The sequence below is a fragment of the Venturia canescens genome, chromosome 5 (assembly GCF_019457755.1).
Source record: "Venturia canescens isolate UGA chromosome 5, ASM1945775v1, whole genome shotgun sequence".
Lineage (NCBI taxonomy): Eukaryota > Metazoa > Arthropoda > Insecta > Hymenoptera > Ichneumonidae > Venturia > Venturia canescens.
In genome coordinates this window covers 9,516,377-9,531,448 of record NC_057425.1, presented here as the reverse complement: position 1 = coordinate 9,531,448, position 15,072 = coordinate 9,516,377, and the positions used below count along the sequence as shown (strand labels likewise).

Here is a 15,072-nt window from a genome sequence, read left to right as displayed (position 1 = left end):
GAGCCTGAGGAGAACGCCGAACAAGTGGACAGAGAACGGGGGAGCAAATGTACCACAAAATCCAAATAAGTACTTTCATTGTCGTGTACACGTGTTTGTACAAATAACATACAAGTTCCTCTGCAACAGGATAAACTTTCCAAGCTTTCGCGGATCTCGAGAATTTTTCGGGTTTGTTTCAACTTCTCTCGTATCTGCGCTGAGAATTCACGAGGAGCAAACCTCCCGAAATAATCCTTTTTTCGGCTAAAAGTTATCGCGAACAAGGAAAGTTGTTCACGAAAGGATAACGTCCAGTGAAAATGAGAGGCAAACGCGCCTCTCATCGCGATCCCTTTTACCCTCGTTTTCATATCTCTCATCTTGTTCCAACCTATCGTCGCGTGTCCGTGTGCGTGCACGTGTGTGTGTGTGTGTGTGTGTGTGTGTGCGTGTGTGTCCAGTAGTCACAAGACGAAAAAGAGGAATCGGAGAAGGAGAGAGAATGTCCAGCATCAGAACTATCCTCGCCTGCTTCTTTTCTCCTTTCTTTCATTCTCGTGTTCTGTACCAGTTTTTACAATAAAACAAAGTCACTCTCCCTGTCCATCGGATAGATGCGCAGACACGCGGTCGAGCCACGTCCACTCCTCACCGGGCAAATTACTCGTTAACGAGCGAACGTAGACCGGCCGTTCGCACTGAACGTGCTTCGTGAATGGCCGACATTGAACACATCGCCTGAACTCGTTTCATCTCTTTTTCTATATTTGCTTTTACTCTGGTGTTTTTTATCACTTTTTTCATCAACTTGAAAGATGAAGAGAAGAAGTTTCGTATTAGCAAGATTGAACGAGACGTTTCTCCAGACAAGATATTTCCAGCGCTCTCCTTTTACTCCGTTTCCAATGTCTTTACACTCGCGCTCTTCACCTTCTTTTTCCCTTCATTCGCACATCCAACCCGCCAGAAGAACTCGCTTCGCTCATTTTTTCCCGAGACGTTTTTTTTCACATCCTCAATGAACCGAGCCCCCCTCGCATCAACGTCAAAATCTCTAAATACATATAAACCCGCGAGCGTATAAGTCTTCGTCCGGACTCTTCGTACCTTTGACCGTAAATATAACTCAAGAATCCCCATAACGAGAACTTTGAATACTGAAAACCGAATAATTCAGATGAACTAATAAAAACGCGTGATTGCAAACGAGCCTCGAATTCGAATAGAATCGCAGCTGTCGACGAGTTTAACCCCAATAATAAAACGAAGTTACAACCATTTTAGGGAACGCCTGAAATGGAGAAATGGGGAAAAAAAGCTTTTTTTCTAACCTCACTCCGATCGAGAGGAAGCGAAAAACATTTTGTGCGTTTCAATAAATTTTTGAGACCCTCGAAGCAAAATCGATATCGCCTTCGCCTCATTTTTATCGTGCCCGCGTATTATGCAACTCGAAAAGCTCGGTAACTGTCAAAGTTTTTGCATATGTTAATAATATCGTATGAAATACGGATGAGGGAATGAGACGGCGAGCAAAAGAGAACGAGAGACGAGAAAATGTGCGGGCATTACAGCCGCGGCAGCAATACGCGATATCGTATCTAATTTCTCCATGTTGCCTACACTTAGCAGCCTGTATCGCACTCTTAATAGCACACAGTAATATGTATCTCGTGGGATAGGGAGCACGAGGCGAATGGCGAACTCCCCGACGAGAGCGCGAGCGGGTGAACGCCCTGTTGCATTAATAACGATTAATAATCGTAATTCATGGAAAGAGGACGCCAGAGTTAGAGGGAAACTCTTTATCCGCACCTACGAGCACGATGCACTCGTTCCATGCGGATACAGACCGTCCGAAAAGTCGCCTCGAAATCTCACGACTTTACTGAAAAACTTGTAAATACCCTGGGAATACCAAAAAAAGAGTTTCGACGCTGATAAATATTGATGGAATTTCAGTCGACGAAATGCCTTTTTCCTCTGCGCTCCTGCCTTTTTGAGACGTACGAAAATTGGCAACGCCAAGTTGTCAATAATCGACTCGAAATTGAGGAAAACACAAACGAAAAATCGAATCTGAATTGAAAAGTTGACGAAAAATCTGACGAAGAATTAACGAGATAAATCACATCGAAATCTGACGAGAAATCGAATAAATTATGAACACTTTTGATACGATTTCTCATAACTTTTCAAATTCTTTCTCCTTCGAATTTGTCTTTATTAGAAAAAAAAAAACATACGAATTAAAAGTAAACAGAAAATCGTCGAGTTTTTTCGTCCTCAGAGTTGAAAGATCGACTCGCGCTTACGTTTTTCCAGGGTTATACTTTAAGCGCACACTGTATTAAACACGTATACGACGAAGTACGTTAGCTCGTGAGAGAGAATGAGAATAAATGAATCGCAAACGGAATTGGCGAAACAAGCGAGTCCTCTCATCCAGCTGATACGGGAATTCTCAAGTTCTCGATATTCCCTGCTCGGATTTAACGATTAAATCATTTTATTGTTATGATCATCCTCGAATCGTGATTTTCATATATTTCGTAGCCAGACAATGGAAAATTCGATACACTCTTGCATTGTCGATCGTTGGAGTATCATCCGACGAGCATTCAGCAGCTCGTTTTATCAACGCTTTCCTTTCGCTTTGATTTTTGCAGATACACGAAAACCGTGGTCGACTCGAGTCTAACCGCGCAGCGATATAATCCCGAATTCACGATGCCCGTCACTGCCGCGACAACGACCTCCTACGGGAACGCCAACACGAACGAACTCATCGACCAATTGAGGCACATCAATCAGGTCAGTGGTCCACGCGAGAATTCCCTCGCCTCTAATTTTCCATCATTTAATTGCCCGTTGTTTGCGGCACTGTTATTCGTCACGAACAACCTCGATCGAATCATTTCTTCGTCTGACGTTTTTTGCCATTTTTTTCGAAACACTTTTTCTCAAAGCCAAAACATTTGCCATTCCGAAAAAAAATAACCGAAAAAAAAACGAAAAAAATTTCGTTAAATTTTCATCCAACAAAAGTTTTTCGTCATCATTTTCGTCATCGGTTGAAATTCCCAAGCGAAAATTGTCCCGAATTCGAACATTTCGAAAGATCCGATGATTTCAGTCCCCGCGTCGAGCATGCAAATTTCTGTCGGTGTGTCGCACGGATTCGGGATTCATAGGTGCGAAGTATCGAAATAATTGAGCTCGAGTTAATGAGAGCCTCCGCGAGACAGCTCGCGCGAACGCACGCGTAGGTTTGTCCGGCCTTGTCAGAAACTACAGCTAGGTCATGGAAGTTCCGATCACTCTTAAATGACACGAGAACAAGCAGCAGAGACACGCAGACGGTGAGAGAGAGAGAGAGAGCGAGAGAGACGTGCATAGAGATTGAACTCTCGACGTTCCGACGTCTCGTAGGTGTCATTGACGGTGAGACGGGAAGTCGCACAGTTAGAGCATATATCGCGAATGCTGCATTGCCGAGAGGACGGTAATGCAACATTAGGACACGTGGGAAGGAACGCGACCTCGATTCGTAAATCACACACAGTCTCGTTCCGTTAGCACTGCTGGCGTTGCTACCGCGGTGCTATATTTTCACGTCGTATATATGTGCATTTATATTACGCGTGCATATAGATATTTATTTATAATACGGAGATGGAGACGGAAGAAAAAAGGCAGTGAGTTATTCGATGTCTGTTTGCGTCGTTGCGCAGGTGGTGCAGTCACAATTGGCATCAGCACCTGACAGCGGAGTCCTACTTTCGGACGAAGCCCTCGACGGTTCCGGGAGCGGTTCCAGACCTAATGGGAGAAAAAAAAGTGGCTTCTATGGGAACGGTGGCAAGAGTCAGAATTGCCCGGACTGCGAGGACGACGACAGCTCCGTTGACGAGGACGCGGAAGGGGAAGGCTCCGGCGAGCCGGGATCGGGAACCGAACCGCCACGTGAGATCGCTTGCTTCGTTATTGGTTTTCTCTTAGTTTTATGGACTCTTGTTTGGGGCTTTTCAAAGTGTTTTTTTTTATTTTATTCATTTGTCTGCGTTTTATCGGAGTTGAAAAAACATGGCTAGAAGAATATTTCTGATGGATGATTTGCGCTTTGGCATGCACGTGGTGGATCGCGTGCGGTGAGAAATCGGTGATTAAAATGTTGTTGCCGTTGTTGCAGACACCGCGGAAGATCCGCGAGAAATGGAGCCAGTACCGGGCAGCGGAGCAACGAAGATCGTCTTGACGCCATTAACTATTTTGGTGCTCGCGTCGTTCTCCATTCGCGCTTAGAGGAGCGCTGCTCCGAAGACCGGAAATGACGGTGGTTGACGACAAAAAGGATGGAGGGAAGAGGAGAGAGAGAGAAAAAGGCGCTTGCTCGATGATAAATGGCGTCGAGGAGGTCGACGGAAGTTTCGCGTACGAGATGGCCGGAAGATGAAGAAGAAACGGAAGAGAAAAAGACGCGAGAAAGACTCGTGCTTTTCGGCTCGTTAACGAGAGAACTGCCATTAAATGGCCTCACGCTGCTTCCCGAATATTTATTTATCCTTTCCCTCGTATCTGCTGCTGCTCGATATATAAACGAAGCGAAGCGAAAAATTACGCTCCTCCAAGTGCCTGCGCGCGCGATCGTTTTCAAAAATATTTATTTACCGTTGAAAAATCGTGAGAACGACGTTCTCGCTTGAAGCAATGGAAAAGGAAAATAAAACCGGAACTACGAATCGCGATACTTTTCCACCGACGTGAAATTTTCGTCCGCGCAAAACCCGATGAAAGTATCGAAACACAACGCTCACCCGACCGAGCCGGACTCTCCCCCGTCAACTTGCTTCGTTCCAGGCGAAAGAGATGACCCTTCCCGTCGCTTCCGGTCAATGTTTCTTTCCCCTCTTGCTCTCTCCGTATTCGCCAGCGCTGCGGACATTCGCCGAGTCAGAGACAGCGCATGCCATAATTTAATGTTAACTGCCAAAATATGTCAATCGAACGGGGCGGTGTCAAGTTCGAAAGGTGCTGTCGTCAAAGTCATTTTTTTCTCCAATTTTCCTTCTCCATTTCTTCCCCTCCCTACATTTCTCTATTTCACTCATTTTTATTATATTTTTTTCTACTTGCAAATGTATTCTCTTTTTTCATCGCTCGCCCCCCTTTCTCGACTTTCTTCTGTGTAATTCCTGTACATGTGCCACAGACCAGCATACCTTATTACGTTTCCGGTCTCGAACTCCGTTTTTCTTCCAGCGTGACGAGACCCCCGGTCGACCACGCTCCTCTCAATTTACTAATTTCCACTCCTTTACCCTTCTCTGTCCTACTCTTTCGCTCTCATCTCTCCTCGTTTATACAATCAGTCCGTTTCTCCACAATTATTTACGTTTATACGCCTATCTTTTTCTACTATTTAACGTCCTTTTTTCTCTCATTTTAATATAATTTTAAAAATTTGTGCCTTTCGAGAGAGAGAGAGAGAAAACGAAACGACGATTGGCCGCGACCCTCGTGGTCGCTAGCGTATTACGAAGATTATATAACGAATGTATAGAACTGTACGTGCGAGTACGTGAAAATTCCGATTCCAACGAGATTTTTAATCTCATTTGTAGTGTCTTCGTATTATTTTTTGATGGGCCATATTAATGTAGCCGACTGTTATTGAGGTAGCTACGAATCAACGGCTTTCTTCTTTTTATATAAACTTTTGGCTCGAAATGAGCTGAGCCATCGGCGTCGTTGCAGTCACGCAATTTTTCAGCTGGCACACTCTAGCCACAGTCGTGCAAACAGTCGAACTCTGAGATTGTGAGAATCGTGAAAGGTTTCTTTGATATCCAACTAAATGAATTAGTTTCCTATCGATTAATACGTAGCTATCTCAAAATTTTGTACGTTACGACAAAAGAGAATTTTCTTTCTTTTTTATACCGCTGCGAACCGCGCGTTCATTTGGATGTACGAAAGGAGTTGTAGCTTCGGTAAGGAGTCCGTGGATGTTGGTATCGGAGTGTGTGGGAATTATTGCAAACTTTTATCCTTTTCGTTTATTTTCTTTTTTCTCTGTTTTCGTTACTACCAGCATTCGAGAGCGTGACGAAGGATAATGAATCGCATCATAGATCAGTCGGAACGCGTGACTTTTGTAATTTGTTGAAATGGTGACAAGAGAAGGAGGAGAGAGATGGGAAAGAGAGACGCAACAATTTCGATGGAGAAGGACACTCTGTGAGAATATACGTGGGTATTTTAACGAGACTCGAGTCTCTCAATTCGAGGCTCTCGTAAGAATGAGAAAGAGAATAATGTGGACACGCGGGTCTCTTTCAATTGCGCGTGATCGTTTGAAATTTGAAGTTTTAATCGAGCAGCCAATTGCCCCACGCGAAATTGACTCGTCGCGCTGGCCACAAGATTCTCTTTGTCGGATGAGGATATTGGGCGTGTAATAGCTCTAATCGTTTCTCGCTCTCTTTGCCTGTTGAGCTCGCTCTTTTTTGCTCTCGTTGCTCGCGCGGCGATCTCGCACGACACGTGGGACGTTTTGCAAACTAAGATCCGCTCGCGAAATTCGGGTGCGTGACCTCGCCAGTCAGGTTCTTCGGTTCAGTCCTCATTTCCAGTCATTCAGATGCCATGTGCTGGTTTTTTTTTTTTTTCCTTTTTTCGTTTTCTTTTTTCGTTATTTCATTTTGTCCTATTCCACATTTTATATCATTTTTATTCGAGAGCTGGCTTGAAAAAAAACAAAAAGAATAACGTGAAAAGCAGAAAACGCTTGCAGAATTCCCTCACGAGAGTCCTTAATTAAATTAATTGCTGTAAATCTAATTGCGGAAGTAAGTGAAAAGTGCTCGGATACGTCGACACAAATTTAGCAAATCTGAATCGCACCATTTGTCGTCGAGAATCCAAAGGCGCGGTGCTAAATCCACGGACCGAGAGAGAGGGAGAGGCAGAAGCGAAACAGAGCGAGAGAGTAAGTCAGAGTTAAAGCGTAATCGAATGAGAGAGAGAGATTGAGAGAGCGGGAGTACGTGAAGGAGGAAGAAAATACGTTGAAGCGAGAGAACGAAAGGAGAAAAGTTAAAAGATTGTACATAGGGAATGCGTGCTGTATTTATATATTATACAATTATAAAATATTATTATTATTATTATTATTATTATTATTATTATATATTGAACTAAACGAACCTAGCGATAAGAGAAGAAGAAAAATAACAAAAGAAAAAAGAAGCAGAGATTTTTGAAGAATTATGGGACTGTGAGAAGCGAAGTCACGACGGTTCGAGGCCTCAATCAACGATGGTGTTTAAATAATGATTTGTTTGTGAAGATCATGATAAAATGATGTTGCGAGATGCGTTGATGAGCAGTGTATATCGTTGGGCCATGTTAGGCTACCGATTGCTCGAGGTCAGCGAACCCGAGATCTACGCTTTCTTCGCCTTCGCCAAATAATTCGCAAATCCGGCCTGAAAGTCTGCGCGACGATGCACAACTCCCCGATTATTCAATTATTAATATTCATTTCTTCAAAATTGTTTGTTCTTTGCTCTCTAAGCTCCTTGTCGAAACGATCCGGTGATTGGCAATATTACGATTGGCTCATTCCGAAGAGTATAATCAACCAGTGAAGAAAAAAAAATGACAAACACACACACACACACACACAGACAAACAATGTATGATAAATATTATTCATTAATTCACGTGTCGACGATGATGCGTAAAATTATTTTTCGAGCCTAACGAATTTAGATCGAGGGAGGCGGGACCTCGGAAATGCATGTTATTGTTTTTATTGTCTGTAAAAAAAATGACGATCATGTGGCCATTTATTTGTGAACGAAAGTGAGAAGAGAGAGGGGGCGAGTCGATCAATAATTAATCGATTTCGTGATGCTCCGTAAAACGGAGGGATTTGCCAGAAGCATAAAAACGGGGATTAAAATGGGTAAACCCGTTCCGGCACACGTAAAAATCTATCGAAAGATTACTCCTTCATCCTCGAATTCGTGTCGCGAGGAACCGCGCTAAAAAAACCCAAAACAAATGACAGTCCATGAACAAGTGGTTTGATTATTAAAAAAGTGCTTTCGAGAAAAAAAAAAAACTAAATTATTATAATATTTACTTTCGGTATCACTTTCTCTCGCAGTTTTCTCCTTCGTTTGTCCCTTTAGATATTTAAGCTTTTACGTAACGTTAGTTTTCAAGCCTACTACGTTTGGCGGACGTCTGTGATTATTAAAAAAAAAAAAAAAAAAAAAATAATAAATAAATAAAAAAAAAACGAAGAAAGAATGAAAAAAAGGTAATAAAATGAAATGTAACGCATGCACATACACACACGTAACTGAAAAGAAGAAAAAACAAATATAAATTCAACGTGATGACAGATCGGAAGAATAATAGAAAAGAATAAAAAATAAAAAAAAAAAAAAAACACAAAAAATTATTGTAGTATATCGTTGAACGGTTTGTGATGGCGATTTTGGAGAATTATTAGAAATTATTCGGACGGATGGTACCGTAGTTGTGAATGTATGTATAGGAGATGGAAAATCTATAACTCGACTATGAAACATTCGATATATTGATGCATATTGAATGTTTCTGTCCGAAGGCAGCTGTAATATATAGCGTTAAATGAAGCTCGGCAGCTCGTATTGTAATGTAATCAAAGAGCGATAATTATAATCGTTGATCAATGGAATGAAGTAATTTTGTTAATAATTTGGAGATTGTTCGGGAGCAGCGAGCGGAAATGCGTGTACTCGTATATTGTATACATGGGCTCGATGTATTCAAACAGCGTGGATGATTTAATTCACCCCGATGGTAAACAGTATATTCACGTGGACCATCATGCCTTCTGCCATCCAAGTGAATAAATTAAATAACAAGGAGAGCCAATTCCCATCGAGTGCACTCTCGGACCCGCGCTGTCCGCGTCCACGGCTCTCGCCCGAGTGTTTTATTTATTTGACTTCGTTTATTTTTTTCTTCTTTTTTTCGTTTCCATTCACTTCTCCTCTCTGCACATACGACACGACCGTTCTCGCCGTAGCAGCGTAGCTCGGCTTTATCCGAACCCCGGAGTGTGTGGGTGTGCTCATCGGCTTTGTTAATTCTCAATCGATTTTCCACCGACTTTTTATTCCTCCGATAACATCAATCGAACACGTGAGAACAATGGTATTTTTGTTGGTACTAAAATATCATGATTTTCAACGTCAATTTTGTTAATAAAACGTCAAATTAACATTGAATTACACTTTTCAACTGAAGCTATGTTTAAACATACCGATGATACATTTTCATTATTATTATTTTTTTTTTTTTTAGTAGAAAATAAAATACGATGTGCCACACGCGACGACAAAGAATGACGTAAGAGAAATTTTTAAATGAATATTCAATAATAGTTGCAAATTGAAGGAGAATAATAAAAAGAACAAGTACTAGGCGGTCGTAAGCAATCGATATATTAATTATTAATGTTACGGAGAAATTATTTAAGGAAATTATTGATGATTATTGTCCGTTGATTACGCGCGCGCCAACCCCGAAAAAGCGTCTCGGGCTTTCGCGTGTTTGTCGCCCGAAACAATGTATAAAAAAAAAAAAAAACAAGAAAAAAAATACTGTTTAATAAGTGAATGGCGAATAAAATATTATTCAATAACACGATTAATTCGACGAGTTTTTCTTGCATTTATTATGTACAGGTACTGTTATTGAATTATTCTTCACAAACATCATTTATCGAAGGATGTTTGAGTTATTTTGCATGATAACAATCTACTAAAAAGATTCGTAAGTGCGTGTAAAGTTCAATGAAAAATTGAACTATTTTAAATTCCTATCAATGATTATAAGTTTGTAAAAACTACGAAAAATTTATCCTACTCGGATTACACATTTTGGCATAAACTTTAAGCCTCGTTTCGATTAATCGCATGTTCGGAATTATCATAATAAAGACTTTGAATAATAATACTGCCCGTGAAAATAGAAACGTCGATCGGATGACTGGACTAATGAATAATAATTTAAGAATCTGGCAACGTGTGGCGTAATAGAGATTTGACTTTCTCTGAAAAGGCAGAAAAAATAAAGGTTTTCACATTCCCGAAGGGCGACGCGTTTCGGATAAAATTTCTCAAGCTAAAAAATTCTCCAATATTTTGATAAGATTCTCGATACCCCGGAGATAATTAGTGTCAACGCTGTCGTCCTCTGCGTCAAATACGTGAGTGAAATCGATCATGTTAACGCGAACCCAGTTGAGTCCTTGCCTAGATTTACCGGTCAACTTTTCGAGCAATGCCGCGTAATCCTCTTTGATTTCGAGAATGTCACGGTCGTAATTATTCGTGTAGGAGTGAGTGCGACACAGAGGGCTGAATTTTTCGTCGAGTCCTCGCCCGAAAGAGCCGCTCCGCTCAATTTTTGTGTCGGCTTGTTGGCCGCTCGCATTCGGCGAGTTATTCGTAAAATCGCAGCCGCTTAAACTCGCGCTTCTTTTCAGTCTGTTGAGCCGATCGATCGCGCGCACACGATTGCTTTTCGCCATCGTTCCACCCACCGAGGATCGACCGCTCGAAATTGATGGGGACAAACTTCTGGCTGATTTTTCGAATTCTGCCGGACCGTTGCTCCTCGAATACCCGGATAATCCGGAGGACTCGCACGACTGCAACGTTCTTCTCCGTGTATCAATAACACACGCGGCGTTATTTATGCTCGTACCCGCTCGCACCAAACCACGCAACCGCTTCGCATCGTAAACTATCAACAACGAACTCGCGTAAAATCGCAATTTTTTTTGCGTCCGAAAAAATGCGAGAATCTTCCACAGATGAGATAGTAAATTCACTACCAGCTGACGATTCGGCGATTTTTCCCCCGTCGACGCGTTGAGAAATACCTTGAGAGCTGCAACAATTCGCATTAGTTTCCAATTTATTTTATATCCAATGTGCTAATCTACTTTCATTTCATTGTTCTCACCGTCCAGGACACCCTGGGCGTCCAATTTTTTCATGTAAACTTTGTTGAATCTCCGTAATTTTCCACTCTCGAGATCGTACACCTGGAAACCAGGTATGCAAAAACCGTAGGCTTTTTTCGAAGCTGTGTACTTCCGATCGTCGGCCGCTCGTTTATCCGGACCCGCGAGCGGATCCCACGTGCGTTCACCTATTTTTATGTCCATCACGCATGGCTCTGTCATTCCTTCCGTCAAATCCTTCAGAACGATGAATTTGATGGCTGACAATTTAAAAGATTCAAATTTTATTACGAATTTTAAGATTTTTCGACACAAATCAAAGTACTTACGTCGGTTTTTGTAAACGGATTCCATTGTTCCCATGTACTTTGGTGTGAATGTCGCTAATTCCTTGTAAATTGGATCATCCGAATTTTTAATTGCTTCGTAAAAAGCGATTTCTCTCTCGTGGAGGACGGGCTTCTCGCATGATTTCAATACTTGGCCGTTTTCACCTTTCAGCATTCCTAAATTGTTGTTCAATGAGCTCGTGAAATTTCTTCAAATTTATATCTCGCTCGTATGTGTATATAGATACTTACCAATTTTATTTTTTTCTGGATCGAACGGATGCCCGGCGACCTGACACTCGAATTTTGTAGTCCCAGCCGGATATTCGTCTTCTTCGGTTGCGCACGCATCCGATTCATCAACCGAATGCGATGACCCTATTTTGTTGCAACTCTTCTCAGTTTCCATGGTTATCATGCAACCGGAAGTGATCGAGAATTTCGAATACCGACGTTACGAGTAGATAATCTTAGCACCTTAAAAAATACAATTTGGCTACGATTTCAAATGAGCACGCAATTTTAAAAATGCACGAGTGTTTATTTCCAAAAGATATCCTTCAATCATCGCCACATTTTTCTTTCACACCACTGTACGAGCAAGAACGACTATTGTTTGAAACACTCGAAGCATTCGCTTTGAGGTTAACACTGTGCGTGCTACACTATTGCAACCACTTCACCTCTCTAGTGATGACATACGACTGTTATTTATAATTTGAAATGAAAAAGAGGATTGCGCGTATTATGTACTTTACGACTATTAAAAGCCGCTTTGTATCATCATCGAACGGGGATCAATGTTAATGATGACTACATCCGCAATAATGCGGCTCGGAATGTTTTGTATATAGTGGATATGTGTATACGTACGTATAGATATAAAATATAAACAAAACCAGGAGACATTTTCAACTTGAGACAAAGTTGTGAACAGATTCCGACAAGTGGCACCACTTGTTGGGGCTGACGAGTGGTGCCATCTACAAACAAATGACAAATTTCACTGTCCCCTATCACCCCTATTCAATATTTCACATTACGCGGACTGAAGACACATTGTTTTGATTTTAACGTGCGCAACAGGTAGGTTGTAAGTTTTCACAATTTCACGAGCCAATTATTTAATCTTCGGGATTCGTAACTGCCAAAATAGATAAATACCTTAGTTTCTTTCAATTTCGTTTCCAATGCGATGTTTCTGTCAACGTTTATATTTACGAATGTTCGTGTGTCATGGATCGACGAGATACTCTAATGAAGTTTAACGACTTTCCCGTACAAATCTTACAAATTCCCTGATAAGAAACATTCTGATAAAACAGGCCATAATTCTTATCTCATTAATTTATTACTCGAATCTCACGAACTTGAAAATCTATAGAAATGCATAGACCCAAACCATGTGTCAAATATTATTGTCAAGATGATGAACTTTATTTTTTTCATGGTACAAAAATATTATGAACTTATTTGATGATTTATTGATAATCACATAAAATTATACATATACGAAGTACCGTGTTTGAAACTGAACAATTGGCATCCATTCTTCAGCTGATATCCTGTCAGCTGCTACCATTTGTTTTATATTTATCAGTTCTCATTTAAGAATCAAGAGAAATAAATATCGGTGATGTTTTTAAGCAGTCCATTTGAGGCATCTTGTATCTTGATGCGTACCCAAACACTTGGTACAACAGTATCTAGCACCACACGCTGTACATGTATAATTACTGGGAAATCCACAAACTGCACAGAAATTACGTTCTGGGAATTTTGAAGGCGGTGCTTGGGCGCTAGAATAATTAGGGGGATTGGGATTTGTATTGAGGTCCTCCTCCACTAATTGGGCAAATGTTTTACGAAAACGTTGCTTGTAGTACTCGGCTGAACGTGTCTTTTTTTTCCTAGCGGCTCCTCTACCATCCAAAGATTCTTGAAACTTTGGAACTTTTTTGCTCATGACTAAAAATGCAAAGTTTTTATGTTAACAATTTCCACCATGTTTTTGTATTCAAACGAAATTCAATGTAAACGAGCTGGCAAATTATTTTGTTCATTACCCAAATCAGCATGCGGATCATCATGGAAATTATCCTGCTCCAAAGCTTCAAGAGCCTTTTTCTGTCTTCGCCTTCTCGCTGCATCATCCAGAACTCGTTTCTGATTCGCATCCTTTATTCTTCCAGACTCCCTAGCCGCCATTTTTCTCTTGTTGAATTAATGAATTTCTATTACTTAAACACCTTTTTCTGCCAATGGGAATGCAATTTGATCCATCAAGTCGTCAACTTTTGCCTGCAGAGTCTCCAGAATATCACTTGATATAAACAAATGCTTGTCGTCCAAATCTTGAATAATGAATTTTTTGCCTAGTCCCTCTGTCTCGTCAAGATGGAGCAGGAACTGTTTCATAGCAGCGTCGCTGTAGAAATAATAATCAATTCATTCATAGCATGAATTAGAAAAACATTTGCTATAGATAACAAAATCAAGATATTCAGATTTCATCTTAAATTTCCTACATTCCCTTTCGATTCATAGGAAATTATACAGAGATAAACTCCAATACGAATATAAAAATTTTTATTTGTATGGACAGATATCGCACTACACAATGTCTAAGAGAAAAGGTGTTTCTTTGGATGAGAAACGACAACGGATGCTGCAAATTTTTTATGAAAAAAAAGAATTCTTCAATCTGAAAGAATTAGAAAAAATAGCTCCGAAAGAGAAAGGAATTGTGCTTCAATCGGTAAAAGATGTACTCCAAGCTCTGGTGGATGATGGGCTTGTTACTAGCGATAAAATAGGAACTTCGACTTACTATTGGGCATTTCTTGGGTATGACTATATACTTGGAAATTTTTAAGCTTACATGATCCTTCTCCTTTTCGTTGTTATAAATGTTGAATTTTTATTGCAGTGGTAATACAACGGCCATAGCTCAAAAAGTTGCTCAATCTAATAAAGCTATAGTAGAAGCAGAGTTCAGACTGGATAAGCTTAAAGAAGATGTAAAAAACGAAGAGGTTGTGGATTGTTAATTGTCATCTTTGGTGACAAAATTATATCCATGAAAGTATAAAATATTTATTTTCTAAGTACATCAATTTTTCAACAGGCAGATAAAGAAGATACGGAAGAACGGCGAGCTGTCTTGAAAGAAATTGAAGAGCTGAGAGAGCAGGAAGAGAATTTGAAGAAACAAATAGTCAAATTCAGTGACTCGGATCCTGAAGTGATAGCACAAATTGAAGATAAAGCTTTGGTGAGTATTTATTACTTAGAAAATTGGCATTGTCTCTATGTAACCTCAAATTTGTTTTTCAGTTGTACAAAGACGCGGTGAACGTGTGGACGGACAATATATTCGCGATTCAGACGTGGTGCAAAAAAAAATTTGACATCAGTGAAGATAACCTCAATAAACAGTTCAACATACCCTCGGATCTTGACTACATCGAATGAAGAAAAAAATAATGACCTAACCTAAAATCGGGATCGGAACTCGATCAATAATTAGTATAACTTCGCATTTACTATTATTTAATCATTTAGTAATACCATTCAACGAGTATTCCCTTCAGAGCATTCACCATGACGTTCGATGTACTCGCGATGCTAATGAAAACACACTCACGAAATCAAGAGACTCTGTAGAGTTTCGCATATTCGCAAATAAACATACAATAACCTCAACTGTCCTCAACCGCTAGAGGG

The 15,072-nt window shown here is 40.6% G+C and overlaps 4 protein-coding genes across 5 annotated transcripts in view; 2 read left to right on the top strand and 2 right to left on the bottom strand.

The window, feature by feature from the left end:
- The window catches only part of dally (division abnormally delayed protein), a 64,717-nt gene extending 56,256 nt beyond the window's left edge, over nt 1-8,461 (top strand). The window contains exons 6-8 of the mRNA XM_043420626.1: nt 2,652-2,796; nt 3,717-3,948; nt 4,175-8,461. Coding sequence (XP_043276561.1) covers nt 2,652-2,796; nt 3,717-3,948; nt 4,175-4,287 — 490 coding nt within the window. The 3' untranslated portion in view covers nt 4,288-8,461. The remainder of the gene's footprint in view (nt 1-2,651; nt 2,797-3,716; nt 3,949-4,174) is intronic.
- Nucleotides 8,462-9,537: 1,076 nt separating this feature from the next.
- Ipk2 (Inositol phosphate kinase 2) lies at nt 9,538-12,627 on the bottom strand. The gene is made up of 4 exons (XM_043420628.1): nt 11,599-12,627; nt 11,347-11,523; nt 11,017-11,277; nt 9,538-10,941 (listed from the first exon to the last, which is right to left on the bottom strand). Exons 1-4 carry the CDS (start codon nt 11,762-11,764, stop codon nt 10,166-10,168), a joined length of 1,380 nt encoding a protein of 459 aa, XP_043276563.1. The 5' UTR covers nt 11,765-12,627; the 3' UTR covers nt 9,538-10,165.
- Nucleotides 12,284-14,902, top strand: LOC122411653 (meiotic nuclear division protein 1 homolog). 2 transcript variants are annotated; one of them, XM_043420629.1, is made up of 5 exons: nt 12,284-12,432; nt 13,952-14,193; nt 14,276-14,381; nt 14,474-14,620; nt 14,683-14,902. In XM_043420629.1, exons 2-5 carry the CDS (start codon nt 13,967-13,969, stop codon nt 14,818-14,820), a joined length of 618 nt encoding a protein of 205 aa, XP_043276564.1. In that variant the 5' UTR covers nt 12,284-12,432; nt 13,952-13,966; the 3' UTR covers nt 14,821-14,902. The 2 variants fall into 2 exon arrangements, with proteins under 2 accessions (XP_043276564.1, XP_043276565.1); XM_043420630.1 differs by having other exon boundaries at nt 12,366-12,439.
- LOC122411654 (zinc finger HIT domain-containing protein 1) lies at nt 12,808-14,927 on the bottom strand. The gene is made up of 3 exons (XM_043420631.1): nt 14,795-14,927; nt 13,413-13,774; nt 12,808-13,314 (listed from the first exon to the last, which is right to left on the bottom strand). Exons 2-3 carry the CDS (start codon nt 13,552-13,554, stop codon nt 12,989-12,991), a joined length of 468 nt encoding a protein of 155 aa, XP_043276566.1. The 5' UTR covers nt 13,555-13,774; nt 14,795-14,927; the 3' UTR covers nt 12,808-12,988.
- Nucleotides 14,928-15,072: the final 145 nt, after the last annotated feature.